Source organism: Haplochromis burtoni, unplaced genomic scaffold, assembly GCF_018398535.1.
Source record: "Haplochromis burtoni strain Fernald_Lab_line unplaced genomic scaffold, NCSU_Asbu1 Contig_131, whole genome shotgun sequence".
Classification (NCBI taxonomy): domain Eukaryota; kingdom Metazoa; phylum Chordata; class Actinopteri; order Cichliformes; family Cichlidae; genus Haplochromis; species Haplochromis burtoni.
Window position 1 is genome coordinate 1467320 of NW_024582492.1, and position 14854 is coordinate 1482173.

The following is a 14854-nucleotide window of genomic DNA, read 5'->3' on the forward strand; positions in this document are numbered from 1 at the left end:
ATTCACATACTTGTTTTCAGCCATTCAAAAAACATGCACTGGATCGAAACCATCTGCTGGAGCTTGAATTCACAAGCTGGCATAACACATCCACCAAGAAATATGTATCACAGTCACTATGGCAACATGTTTCCAAGCACCAAACAAAACAAATCTGCATCAAACCATATAAGGGGAAATCAGCATTAATGCTTTGTTTGTGTTGTGTGGAGTTGATCTTCTAAAATCTACCAGCTACTAATCTAGGGAAATGAGAAGTGTAATCACCCCGCCCAATAAAACTATAAGATGCGTAGTGAGTTTTACACAGGTTTAATGCATGGAGTCTGTGTTCATTTTTATAGTTCCAATAATCCTGTCTTTTTTTCGATAATGCAGAGATGGTGGGTGGAGCAGACATCGTAATCCTGGACTGGACTTCGAGGATTAGGCTGAGATTGTCTGGACAGCGCAGTGGGAGCAGATTGAGGCTGTTTTCTCACACACACAGTCTCAGAAAGAGCTCAGGGGTAATTAACGATTTGAACTGTGATTGGTCCATTTTGTTAAACTTCTCAGGATTTCATGTATTGTTACTCACTCAGTGCAGTTTTGAGTTTATGCCCCATGGGTGACCCTGAGATTCCAGACCACACATACAGTGTGTGGTCTGAAAAAGACCATTTATAGCCCCCAGATTATATAGACAGCCTAAAAACAAGCTGCTTTTGCACCTCCTTGTTAGGTGTAGTACAATCCCAACAGGTTTTCATTCATGTCAAGCTTTAACATTCAGTTCAGTACAAAGCACATACAGCTGAGAGCTCAGCAGCCAGTAATTCATCACTGAGCTATCAGATTACAGTTGTTTATGAGACTTCTGCTGTCTTTGCTGAGCTTCACTCATGAAATCTTTATCAGTCTCATCAGTGTAGTCACTTTCACTTTAGTCAGTTTCTTTTGTACATGTAAAACCTGTGTCAGAAATATAGAAACAATGAAACCATGAAAAGAGTTAATGTGGATTCAAACTTTACATCTACACGAACACATCGACATTTAGACCTTTTCAGCTTGTGATTTGGGATGTTCATATTAATGTATAAGACAAGATTTTCTTATAATATAGTTCAGCCAAATTGTTCACAATGTTCAACACGGCCAGGGGGCACCGATGCAGAAATATCAAAACATTACAACATCAGCCCTGACAGAGAAGAATTTAAAGCAACAGCAGTGTTTGACACATAGGCAGCGAAGTCAGATAAACAGTAGTATGACTTGTTTCTTGCCAGGGCCTGTTGTCTTCCTCTTTGACACCTGTTAGAGCCTGAGGGTACGAGAGCTGCCATTTCGAAGTAAACCAGGTCATGAAAATGATCAACAACAACTGCTGGTGTGTGTCTTTATTGAAACACAGAAGCACAAACATATCGGTAACCTTTTTCTTTTGTAAACGGGGGTTAAAGTGGGTTGGATATAGATATTCTTATTTAAACATTTCATGACACCACTCATACCCTTAACATATCCCTTCTCTACCTCGTACAGATGTAAATAAAGATACGGTGGAAACTTGAAATTAAAATCTGTCATCTTTATAGTTTTAAAGTCAGGTCTTGGATCAACACAGAATGTTTTTTTGTGAAACATCTTCCTAAACTAGTTGAAGTATACTAATTTTGTGTTATTCAAAGGTTGCATGAAAATACTGCACTAAAGAGTTTGGAATAGTTCAGTGCAGGATAAACTGGTAGGCTGTGTTATGGTGAAATCTGATCAGGCTTTGATGTTTGTGGTCAAGAACAGCAGACATCAAATTATGTTTAAGGTAATGATGGTGATTTGATTCACTCACCGAAAGCAGTCAGTATCGGAGTAGCAGTACAGTTTAGCTAATCATAGCCTGCAAACAAAGAAAAATACACTGGAACTCACAAAACATGTTATCATGTGACGCCTAATATGATTTTCCTCACGCTGCACTGCACCAAATCCCATCTTACTCCCCGGTTCATAATGTGATATAGTCATTAAAATTTTGCAAAATTAAACAATAATTAAACCTTAAAAGGGGGGCATCTAAATTAAACTGTGATTTGCCTGGTCCTGAAAAGCTAACAGTGGTTCAATCAATTTGTTCTAGGAACAGAGGAAAATTCAGCTAAAGCCCTCCAGGCGTGAGGTTTCTTTAGTCTCTCAATCATATGCTGACAAGTGGGTTAAAATTTGGTTTACTGGTTTGCTTGAATATGAAAGTAGCTTGCTTGCTTAATAAAACTGCCATCTCTTTGTCGCCTGTCGGGACATGTCTGCTGTGCACAGCACAAAAGATGTGAGGGCATGACATCATCAGAACTTTCTGCCTCTTTAAGCAAAAAGGCCCAAGATAAATGGTTTACCATAAACATGCACAATCCTCATCAAGCAATTCCTTAGATACGTTAACCTCATTTTACATATTTAAAAAAAAATCAAGGGGTAAGACTTGTATGGATAACTCAAAATAAACAAATCTGTATTTTTGGCTGGTTTTACTGTTAACTGGCACCTTGATAATCAAAATTATTATTAATCAGCCAGTTGATTAACTATCATCAAACGTTAAAGTATAAAAATGGCATTGCAAATATTCTGTTTGAGCAGCAGATTTAGGTCACCAACATAATCTCTGTGGCAGATATCCATGTACTGTGAACTGTGTCAGCTGCATCATCATCATCATCATCATCACCATCATCATCATCATGGTGCTGCTGGTGGCTGTCAAATCCACTGACTCATAAACACCCACCACTTTGCCATGTCAGCATATCGTAATGTCAGTGTGTTTGTACATTTCATACTGACAAATGGCTGCACAGACAGTGCTTATGTGCATGTGTGCGAGAGAGGTTTGTGTGTGTGTGTCTGCCAGAGCGTCTGTGTGTAATCAGAAGAGTGTTTGCACATGTTTTTAAAGTAAGCAGACCTACGCAGTTTATAGCCTCCTTCTTAACCACATCACACAAGCCACCTCGCCTGTGCCATGCCTGTGTGTCTCTTCACAGGTCTTTTTTGTTTTCTGTAGAAACTGCAGTTGAGATTTCAGAAGAAGTGTAACCTCCAGCGGAGAAAGGAGCTGTGCATCGTGCGTTCTTGCAAAAATCTGCGGGCCACTTTGATTAGTAATTGCAAGATATGCTACATGTGAGTTTGAATCCACCCACTTCACTTACCTCACAAATACACAGTAAACAAATGCATGGTGTACACTCAACACCCACAGAGGATGTATAAAATGACATACGGAGAAAAGATATTTAGACTAAAAAGATGCATAGAACCGCATGCTTGTTTATCGCCCATTTCCAAATGTTTTCCGCTCTTCTTTCAGCCTCACATCTACAACCGCATGCGTCACGGCTACTGTAAGACAAACACCTATTATCCTCGAGAGACTGTTGACTCAAATCTACCAGTAAGTCCACTCGAAGCCCTGGAAACACTCGTTTTGCAATGGCATGTCTCTGCCTGCCAAACACAAAGCCGATAGCATCAATAAAGAAAAGTCACCGCCTCCTTGTTGCCACTCAATGCAGGCACTTATCTGGTTGATGGATCCCAGAAAATGTGTATATGTAGTTGTTTTATTTGTTGATACAACCCTACATCAGTGATCTGATTTTTTGGCAAATCTTTCAGGTCTCAAGAATTTCTATGACTAGTTGACTGATTGTTAGCAGTTGTATCTGATATATAATAAACACGAAGGATTTCTTTCCTTTCATGATTGCTACTGTGGCCTTTTTAAGGATGTCAGAGCTAACAGAGTGCGACACGGAAATCTAGGCTACAAAATACAGGATTTGAGAAACATTAAAAGATTTCCATGGTAATCTGTGTGAAAGAGGTTAAAGCTTTAAAAAGTGCTGCCTTCTAAGTATGATTAGTATGTAGCTGTCTTTCTGCTTTCTCCGTCTTATCACTCTCTGTTGGAAACACGAGCTGATGTCTCTCCAACTCTTCTCGTGTTTTTTCACGGCAAACTTTCTCACAAGCCTTTCTGTTCTCTCTTTCTCTCTGTTGTGTTTTTCTCCTCCCCCTGCACTTCCTCGACTGTGGCCTGCACGATTGGTCGGAGGAGGTGGAAAGTTGGCCAATGAGAAGACAGTTGCCAGGCAGTCTGTACCTTGTTTGGAGGCGGCTGGAGGCTCACACAGCTGTTCCATTGAAAAGCAGCAGGACATAATAACAGGGGCCCCTCGCCAGACACATACACACACACACACACAAACACACACCCACACACGCACACACACGCTCGCTTCACGCACACACACGCTCGCTTCCACAAAGGCACACAATGCAGGCTGAATTGAATTCTGTGGTCTGAAAAGTTAACTGCGCTACTTTTTCTGTCGACATATGTGTCCGTTTAACATAACAAATGTGGCATACATGTGCTTAGCAGTTATTTTGAGACATTTTTCCCGAGTTTTGTCTAGTCCAAATGCGATGTTTATTTTCTTTTGCGTGCAAAAGTTTGGTCTTGGGGTAATACCTGGCTCTTTAGTGGCAAAAGGTTCTGCTATGTTGACCATTTATTGATTAACTTTGTTTTTCCTCTCTTGGGCGAATTTTTCGAAAAAAAAACAAAACTTACTAAAACAAGCTCTTGTATGTCATAGATCATCAGCGCTGGATGCACTGTTTTTCATGCTGTACTAACAGAGGAAACCACAAAAAGAAAAAAGAATATAACAGCGATGTTGTGTTTCAAGGTCAACGACTTGTTTTGCAGTGCTGCAGCGTACCTAATAACACTGGAGAATTGTTAACTGGGCCCAATGACCCACATCACCCGGCAAAACACTGTGGATCCATCTGTCTCTGTGTCCCGCTTTAACAATGCAACTCCTTTACGCTGTGTGCACTTTTTTCCACCCACATTTTTGACACCTGTTGCCTGTGAGGACAAAGAATCAATCCAAGCTGCCCTTGAGAATTAAAAAGATTTTAAAAAAAGCATATACATTTTAAATGCACAGAGCCGAATATGTATATACATGAACTGACACATGCATTGTGCGGCATATGGTGAGCTTTTCTTGGCTGATGGCATCAATAACAGCTGTCAAAAGTGGCTTCGGTAACATGAGTCACTCTAGATGAACAAAGGGGTATTTTAAAGGACAAAAGCATCCGCTCTGCTACAGTGCTTCAGCATTGCTTTTGTTTCATCTTGCAATATGTGGTAGCCAAATGTCAAAGCTTCTTCAGATTGTTGCTTTTACACTCTATTTTTCTAAAAAGAAAAAAAAACTAATGGATTGTTGTTGTTTTCTCCATGGGAAACGTCAATTTCAAGGGTGTTTGTAAAGGCCTGTACATGTGAGTCTCTGTGTGTAAGCAATCAATAGGCCTCCTGAGTTGTGTTGCTGTTATAGAGATGAGTCTTCTTCAACAAAGAAGTGGGAATGTAAAACAATTTCAAGGTTGGATGTCTAGGGTCATAAAGAAAAATCTGCTAGTATGAAATTGCTGTTCCCTCTTTTCCCACAAGTTAATGAGTTACTAATTCAAACACAGTATAAACCCATGTTGAAACCCATGTTGATGACTTTCTTTGAGTTAGCAGTGCCCTTGTCATTTTAGACCTAACTGTGCTTTGATCAGTCTGTCCTGACCGTTGATGTGATGTTTATGAAGAACTGACTGACCCACAGGTTAGATAAGCTTCATTAACACTAAAGAAAAATATGTTTTTTGCCAGGGTGAGGCTTTCACTTCAAAGGCCTTCTTCCTTCAACTTCAAATTAAAGTGTAAGGAAAGAGCCAAAGTCCTATTATAATCTATGTTTTTCTGCCTCAACCTCCTGTTTTACTTTCTGAATCATTTTTATTCTTTATCCTCATTTCTCCAATGCTTCTTGCCATGTTGACACAAGAACTAAAACAAAACCACCTTCATTTGGTGAAGCTATTCTAGGCAGGGTTAAGACAACAGTGCTGTGGGGTGCTCATGATTACTTCTATCCTTTTTGGCCAGAAGGACGAGAAAATATTTAGAAATTCTTAAAAAAGTATGCAAAAGGATAGCTAAAGTACAATCTGTGCACTTCCTGTTTTCATGCTCATGTAAGCTCATGATTTTCCTGAAATTCCTCTTTTCTTTTTAGTGCACTTTTGATATCAGGAACACAGTCTGGAATTTTTTAAAGAACAATCCATAACCTTGAAAAATTCCAGTCACTAAAAATCATTAACCATCTACGACAATATCAGATCTTCAAACAACTGAACTGGACTAGTCAGTGTGTTAATGTTTACCTTATGTTCTTCTGCCTGATAACAGAACTGCTGACATTTATAAAAGGAATAGGAAATACACCACGAAAGGCACAACCTTCAAACTGTTCTTTTCTCAAAGTTTTTCTGCAAATTAGTTATGTTAATGAATTGGTATAATATAGCAATAAAAACATCACATTATATTTATATCCAAAATACAACAGATCTAATACTTCCAAGAAGAAGTATCGGGGTTGGTGCCAGGGGAAGAGAACTGTGCGGTCAACCAACTTTGACAAGCAGTACTTGGCTCAACTTGCTTTACTATTTCATCTAAAAAGAAAAAAAATGAGCGGCTTCATGCGCACACTTGCACTCAGACTATGCCCATAAAACAGAGGTTATAAACTAAGATGCACAGTCACAATATACAAAATAAGAGAGGCAATCCTATAATTCTATATAATAACCTATACACCGGGCCACCGTTACAGGCGACACAACAAATTTAAGGATAAACAACCTACTTTAAACCACATCATGAACGGGTATGCATAATTACAACCAAACACGCACAGTATGCTCATAGTTTTAAAAGTTTAAAAATATCTGTCTCAGAGGCCATAATATGCAAAAAAGTAGACATTTTTCTCAACTGTTAGCACAGAATATCCTCACCACCTTGTGAATGAGTCTAGCACTAGCTCTAATTATGGATACTGTGGTGGTTGCATGTATGACTTGAGCAACTAGAAAATCTGTGCTCAATTTTTTTGTGAGTGAAATTCTAGTTGGCCTATTACTTCAATGATTTATTAACAAAAATTAGCAGATATGTATGTGTCTGTGTGCTAGCTAGACATGCTACTTATTGTTAGCTTAGCACTCCACCCTGTTGACCAAATGTGTCACTTCTGGCTGCAAAACAAATAAGATGGCTAGCCTACGCTAAATATGCTATTAACTGTGCTAACTTTCAAAGCTGGCAAATAGTGACCCCCAACAAATGAATGATGAAGGAATATAGCTTGGATTCATCCTATTTTTATTACACAGTCATAGAGGTGAATATATAACCACAGTATATGATCCTATACATTCAGATAGTATAGATGCAAACACATGCTAGGTTTACACAAGTAATATCATTTGCCCTTGAAGGATAAGAGTGAATGTCAGTTGTGTGTTCTCCATTGCGTCATGCACACTGCACAAATATGGGTGCGACACATTTAGTGGACAAATTGATCACAGTCTGTGTCCTTTGCCCTTTGTTAACCCCCACCCCACTGGTGCTACTGCCAGCAGACAGGCTCCAAGCAGATGGGATAGTTTGAGGGGGGAGGGTTTATTTTTAACAGGCTTGTTGTCACTCAAGACTTTTTCTTCTACTTCTTATCTCTCACTATTTGATTTTACTTCATTCTTCTCTCTCTTGGTCACTTTCTCCCTTAGTTTATGTCCTCAAGTTACACAGTATTGATGTTTGGTCTTTTTATTGTAAAAGAGACTGTGCACTAGTAAAAAACTGGGTTAATATTCTCATCTATCACGTGTCCAGTTATCAACCAAGATCAGAAAAAGGTCCACTGTGGCTCTGCACAGAGAATGAACTGAAATCATACATCTTTATGTGTGACATTAATTCAGTCATATCTGTGACACACATGCAGCCATTCAGACCAATACCACACCGGTCTGTGAAGCTGATCTCAACTGTTTGGAGACAAATACGTTACACATACCTGTCTTTGAGTTTCTTCTTTTCCACTAAAGCCAAATTTAAAATAAATAACTAAAAGGATAAACTTCAAACCAAGCATCTGATCATTTGAAACCTTATAGACGTAAAAATCCGTGACAAGGTTGAAAAAAGTACGATTTAAAATGGTAAATTAAAATGATATCTGAACATCTGTTTTTCATTTGCTTCTTTGGGATTTGGAGCATACAACAACAGTAAGGAGTAACTGGTGAGGCTGATGGGCGGCTTTGAGGATACACTGGGGGAACAATCATTCAACTGTAAAAGTGATTTGGCTAGGAGGCAAAAGTCCAGACAGACAGATTGTGGGGTATATCATACACTTTGTCTGTGAAGGGGAATTTTGAAGCTGTCGATGGGAGAGACAGATAGAGAAAGGCTTTGAAATCGGTTGAAAGGGAGGAGGGGCAATGTTCTGTATAAAATATCATTTCATTTAAACACATACACGCATACAGCAGGCCCACATGCTGTACTGTGAAACACTCTTCCATATTTATAGCCTAAACAGGTGCAACCCTACGATACCACCTCCACCTCTGTTCCTTCCAGTATTGCTGCTTTTCACACCTACTCTCCTATACATTACGTCACCTCTGACAGGAAATGAGCCACTACTATTCAAGCAGCTGTAGAGACCGCTCTCTTCTTATGGGCTTTCATTTAGGTTCCCTTCCATGTCATTTATTATTCATGTGTATTAAAGTCAATATTGTTTTCTTCTCATGATCCAGAAGAACAGAACTGATCTAGACCCATACAAAACATTAAAGCCCATCTGCTGTGTTTTTTCAGTGCAGTCTTACGTAATAGGAGGCTCTTTTGGGGCAACTTGAGCAGTTATGTGTGAACATGCTGCCACTTTGTGGCCTTGCAATGCAACTACTATCAGATTGTTCTTTCACATGACATATTTTCTACACTAGAGGTCAGCATTTTAAAGGCATGCTTGTGTGTGACCATAATAAAGTAGTGAAACTGCTTTGGTTTGGTACAAAAGGGCATAGTCCACATTTCAAGTGTTTTTGGCTTCTAGTGAGAAAACTCAGTAAAGCTGTTTCTCACATTTGGATATTGTTTTTGAACAATAACCAATTTGTAAAGAGTTTCATCATTTATTCTATCTTGTCTAGTGTGGTTCTATACTCATGGATAAAACTGACTGAAAAGCATTGTTTGTCAGCTCTGCCTTTGTGTATTTTCATGACCATTTGTGTATCTGTTTTTTTTTAAAGATAAACATAAATACTCACATTCCCACACATAATAATGCAATGGAAAACTAAAAAGCAGTGTTCACCAAATGAGTTCAAATGATTTACGATGCAACAAAAACACATTCACAGATTATGCGCTTTAAAGACACACATCTAAATAAATAAATATCTGAACACTGAAGGGGAACGAAACCATCTGTTTGACATTTGCAGTTCGTTTTTCATTATTTTTAAGATGTGTTTTATACGGCATGGGAAAATTCTGTCCAAAATATTTACAGCTTTGAAAATTGGCCCTGATTTTCAGGCCCTCGCTGAGCACGTTGTGCTTTAATCCACATGATCTTAAAAATAGTCTGGTAATGAATGGTTGTTTTTGCACAACACAACTTTGTTCAGCTAAAGAAATAGCACAACACAAATAGTTTATTTAACTCTTTTTATTTGAAATACACATGTAACCTGATACAGTGCTGTTTTTCTAAATGTACATTAATTCCAGTGATCGCCAGGACAAAAAAAACTGAACGTGTGGAATTATTTGTCAAATCTGATTAACAACAAAAGCACAAGCTCCATGATTTGTTGCTCCCATTGCGAGTGAGATTTCTACTTTTTTGACATTTAATGAGTTGCAGTTTTTTCAGGGTTGATAGCAGTTTAATTTATACTGAAAATAATGAGTTGCTGCCCTTGTCAGCACTCATGCTGCATACCTTAGAGAGTTATTATCTCTGTGCACTGTGGGGCTAGGGCATGAGTCATGAATTGGGTTGTTTTCTGTCTAAGCTAACATTGTTGTTGTTAAGGCAAAACCTATCATGGTCTACTACAGCAAGTATGCTAGGACATCTCAGCCAAGTTCAAAATTAAACCAGACCAGACATTAATTTATTAGAAGTTTGTAAGATAAAGCCTTGATTAACCCTTCATGTCTTTATATTTTGCTGGGGGGAAATAATATGCACGTGTGTTTTGTGGCAGGCTGCTCTTAACAAAATGCTTAAAGATAAAATTTTAAATCGGATCTTTGCTAAGTTGTGTGTTATCTGAGAAAGGTCCATCTTTTGAGTTAGGTGATGTTTTTATGGTTGAATTATGTAAAGGTCAGTGTTAAGTGGCTTAAGAAACATTAAAACATTCCTCTAAAATGGTCAAGTACACAGAATGAGTGAAAAAGCATCCAAAGAAAAACTTTGCTAGACCTCCAGGATACCTAGAGAGTTATTACTCTAGACCGAGTCGCAATATGATCTGGCTCCTTGGCTGCAAAACACAAGAACTGAAGGCTGCAACAAGACTTTTGTGCAGTACTGTAACCTAATGCTGAAGAAGAGAATAATACATCTAACCATTCATCATAATCAAATTGCTATCATTGGTTTTTGCACTCCTGGAGTACTTTAAAATATTAGCATATGAGTGAAAGGCCAAGCAGTTTCCAGGATCCACTTCTCACCCTCATATAACCTCTTAGATGCAAATGCCTTCGCGTGGCAGATAGTAGCCACTGTAAAGCGGCCATCACCTCTGACCCCTCTTCCTAAAGTTGCCCCATTTTCCCACTATTGATCCTTCAGATTCCTCTGACATTGAGAGTAAGTGTGACAATCCTCTTCCAGATAAAGGCATTTTAGGAGTTATTACCCATGGCTTACCCAGAGCTTATGTGTGAAACCTCTCCATACAGAGAGGGGCACTGAAATGGACCATTAAAGTTAACTATGCCGGGGTAGTGTGTGGTTCAAAGGTTGCACTCTTTCTCCTGGAGTATTCTGTTCAGTAGCTTTTAAGTCTTCTGATGCTACAGATAGAGGCACGTGAGGGTCAACTGGAAAAGGCAGACAATAAGGGAATTCAGCATGATGGGTAAGCAACTCTCATACATCAGTTGAGCAATGTCTTTGTTGTGCTGTCCTTAACCTTCGTTATTTTACTCTATTATCATATTTAATGTATTATTTTACTGTATTCATATTATCCCTTTATAATTTTGGGATTCTGCATTCTATGTGTATTTAATTAATTTATTTAATTTTTTAGTTTTTTCACCAAAAAGTTATTTAAATATGAAGATGTGTAAATTGTTATTATTTGATATCGGGGGGTTTTTTAGAATGTGTTTGAAGCCAGAAAGAGGTCAGACCTGTTAAAAGGGAATGAAAATCAAAACCAAGTACATGTTATGGGACCTAAAATGTAGCACACATACACATGGTCATTTATTATATTGTATTACATACAGAAGCCATTCGTAACTTTCTAGGAAACTGGAGATTCATACAATCAGTTCATGTTTTTAAACCTGTTAAGGTTTAAAAGCTACTGGTCAAAAATAAATGTTTAGCACACTTTAAATATCTGTGGCTCAGGATAAATTCATCAGAAGGGGTGAATAAGGCTTGTACAAAGAAGTGCTCAAACAGATTAGAAAAGTGCCATTTATTGATTCAACAGGTTTATAAATGTAACCAGATTTTATTTTTAACGCTGAGAATGTTCTTATGACTCTTGTCTGAAATTTGTTTTACTGATATTTGTCCCTCAACAGAGAAAATAGAAGTGCTGACACTCACACTTGTCCTGCTGTGCACTGTCTCTGGATTTTCACAGAGTACGTATTACATTCCAGTAAGTTAAAGCTAGAAAGTTTTTAGCATTTTTGAGTTGACATTCTTTCAGTAAAGATAATCGTTTACAGACCTAAGCCCTGACATTCCCGTAAACACCTTTCATGTTAATTATGCTAGTTGTTGTAACGTGAAAGTGTAGCTTTTTAGTGCTTATTTAAATGTATGAACTTTCTGTCATTGCATTGTACAACAGGACTGACTTTCGCTCAGATAGACGGATGGAACAGCCATGACCAGTCTGACTTGAGAAATAAGGAGCTTAGCGATGTCTTTACATCTGCAGAGATGAGAAAAAATGGCGCCGAAAATATTACTGAGGAATCCACTCAAATGACAAAAACTGAGGAACAGAGGGGTGAAAGGAATACCTCAGAGAGGAACCCTACTAGAGAGCTTGTTGAGAAAGTAAAGACTGTGAAGGAAAGAAGGGGAGATGGACTGACTTCACAGATAGAAACAGAAATGGAGGAAAACACAGAGCGTGAAACGACCACAGCTGGCAGTATAGAAGGACTCTTTGTAAAGAAAAGTGATGAAGGGTACACCCCTGAGACATTTCTCACAAGTAGTCTTTTACACGAAGCAACAAAAAGAGAGATCTACTCTGTACCAGACACAGCTGAATATGTAGATACAGATAAAGAGGTTGCATCGAAAATGAGAGAAAATGGACCGAGTTTGGACCCTGCCTCAAAGACAGAGACACACAATGAGAGCAGTAGACTGACACGTACTGGGGAAAAATGGAAAATAGATCATGATCATGATGCAGTGATACCAGAGGAAGCGAATCACAACAGGATAGATGTGAAAGTGAAGAGAAGTGATCAAATAGAGAGGCAAAAACAAAAAATGGTTGAAGAGGAGCAAGAAGGAGAGCTAGTTGCAGGGATCAGTCATCAGGAGAAGAGAAGAGCGGCACAAACTATAAAAGAAATAGGAGACAAGGAGAAGGGCGCAAAAAAGAGTGAGGACATAGCCCATGCAGTCTATAAGGAATTAACAGAAAAAGAAGATCAGGTATTAATTAACAACATTGCATCTCCTTTAAGTATATTTCCTGCTCAGGTAGAAAATGCCACAATTCAAATTATCATCCGTTCTCAAAATAAGCCTCCCGCTTCTCACATCTCCCCTTCACTTCCTGTCACACCCACACAAATTCCTCCAGACTCCTCTCACCCTCCCACCCTTTACACCACGGATAGTTTTCAGTCTCCTTCTGTCAATATTCACATTCCTAACTCAGTCAGTCACATCACAGACTTAACAGAGAGTCTGGGGGGCCATCTCAAGCAGAAAGAAATGGAAGTGAAGGCTGGCTCAGTTATAGAAGATGTAATGGCTAAAAATGTTTTGTTGAAACCAGCATGGAAAGAGGTACAAACACACAGAGCAGAGGACAAGGGGGAAATAAACAGAGTTGTGCAACCATATGAGGGGGAATTTATCTTGTTGGTCCAAACAGCAACAACACAACCCAACGAAGCAAAGTTTTTCACCAGAGAGCCAAACTCAACATCAAAAATAAATGCAGTTTTATCTGCTGAAGTGCCTCGGCTTGCACACAAATCAAACACGTCGCAGTTGATGGGAAAATACCGAAATGTTGAACTGATGGAGAATTACACCAAACTTACAGGGAAGCAAAATAAAGCATCTTCTCCGCAACTACAGCTGAACAAATCTTCAGCCAAACCACAGCTCGGAACTGCCAAAACACCTTCACCGAGGCCAGTGAAAAACAACAAGCAAAGCAAAAATAAGACCATCAAGAAGTCCAAGGAAAAGAGAAGGAAGAAGAACAATAAAACCCAAAAGCCACCAAAAAAGAAGAAAGAAATCTTACCACCAACGCAGTTTCCTTACTTTATGGACAACTATTGTCCAATCCAGTGTGCCTGCTATGGAAGGTAAGACAAAGGATACTAAAATGAGACTAAGATACCCTTTCAATATTCTTAATATTAAATCACTAATGATTCTTTAATTGTATGTGTTGTTTTTAGAGTGGTCCAGTGCTCAGACAAAGGTGTGGATAAGGTTCCTTATGGTATCCCCTATAATTCCCGCTACATCCTCCTTATGAATAACTACATCAACAGCATCCAGCTGGACCTGCTAAATCAATATGACTCTATGGAGTTCCTTGTACTAAGCAACAATCGTCTCACAGATGGTTCAATTGAGGGAGCTTTTGAAGGGGTCCCAGCTCTGAAACGCCTCTACTTGGATAGGAATCTCTTACAAAGGGTGCCAGCAGACCTTCCAGCTTCTCTGGAGGAGCTTCGTCTGGACAACAACCGCCTGACCGTGATCTCGAAGGCAGCCTGGGCATGGTGCCCTGGCCTCTTGGTTCTGAGCCTCAGCAACAACAGCCTTGGGAATAATTCAGTTCCTAATGGCGTGCTCTCCCCTCTAGGGAACCTGGAATAAAATCTTTAAAGTGACAACAGGTGCATTCAGGATGCTGCCCGTACTGCACCTCTAGGGGTTACCATTGTCAATCAAAGAACTCTATCTTAAGGGTAACGTCCTTGAGAGTTTTGGCCGAGGAGCTTTCAACGGGAAATCAGGGTTGGTGGTGTTGGACCTGAGTGCAAACAGACTGATAAACAAAGGGCTAGATAGGGATTCCTTCCTCAATACAACGTTCTTGGAAAGCATCAACTTAGAGGGGAACAGACTAAAACAGGTGCCACAACACCTTCCTCTATCTGTTAAAACTCTAAATTTGGAAGGAAACTTCATATCTTCATAAAGAAATCAGCTTTCAGAAGTTTGAAAAAGCTAGAGCACCTAGGCTTAGCATGGAATAAAATCTTTAAAGTGACAACAGGTGCATTCAGGATGCTGCCCGTACTGCACCAGTTAGACCTGAGTCACAACACACTGAAGCAGGTGCCCAGACAGTTACCTAAAGGTTTGCACTCAGTAGCACTCAAGCACAACAAGATTCGGTCAGTGCCTCGTGATGCTTTCTGCTG

The 14854-nt window shown here is 39.2% G+C and overlaps 1 protein-coding gene across 1 annotated transcript; it reads left to right on the forward strand.

Moving 5' to 3' along the window:
- Positions 1-278: 278 nt before the first annotated feature.
- Positions 279-14303, forward strand: LOC106633358. Its single transcript, XM_042224191.1, has 3 exons — positions 279-11848; positions 12061-13780; positions 13877-14303. Exons 2-3 carry the CDS (start codon positions 12153-12155, stop codon positions 14301-14303), a joined length of 2055 nt encoding a protein of 684 aa, XP_042080125.1. The 5' UTR covers positions 279-11848; positions 12061-12152.
- Positions 14304-14854: the final 551 nt, after the last annotated feature.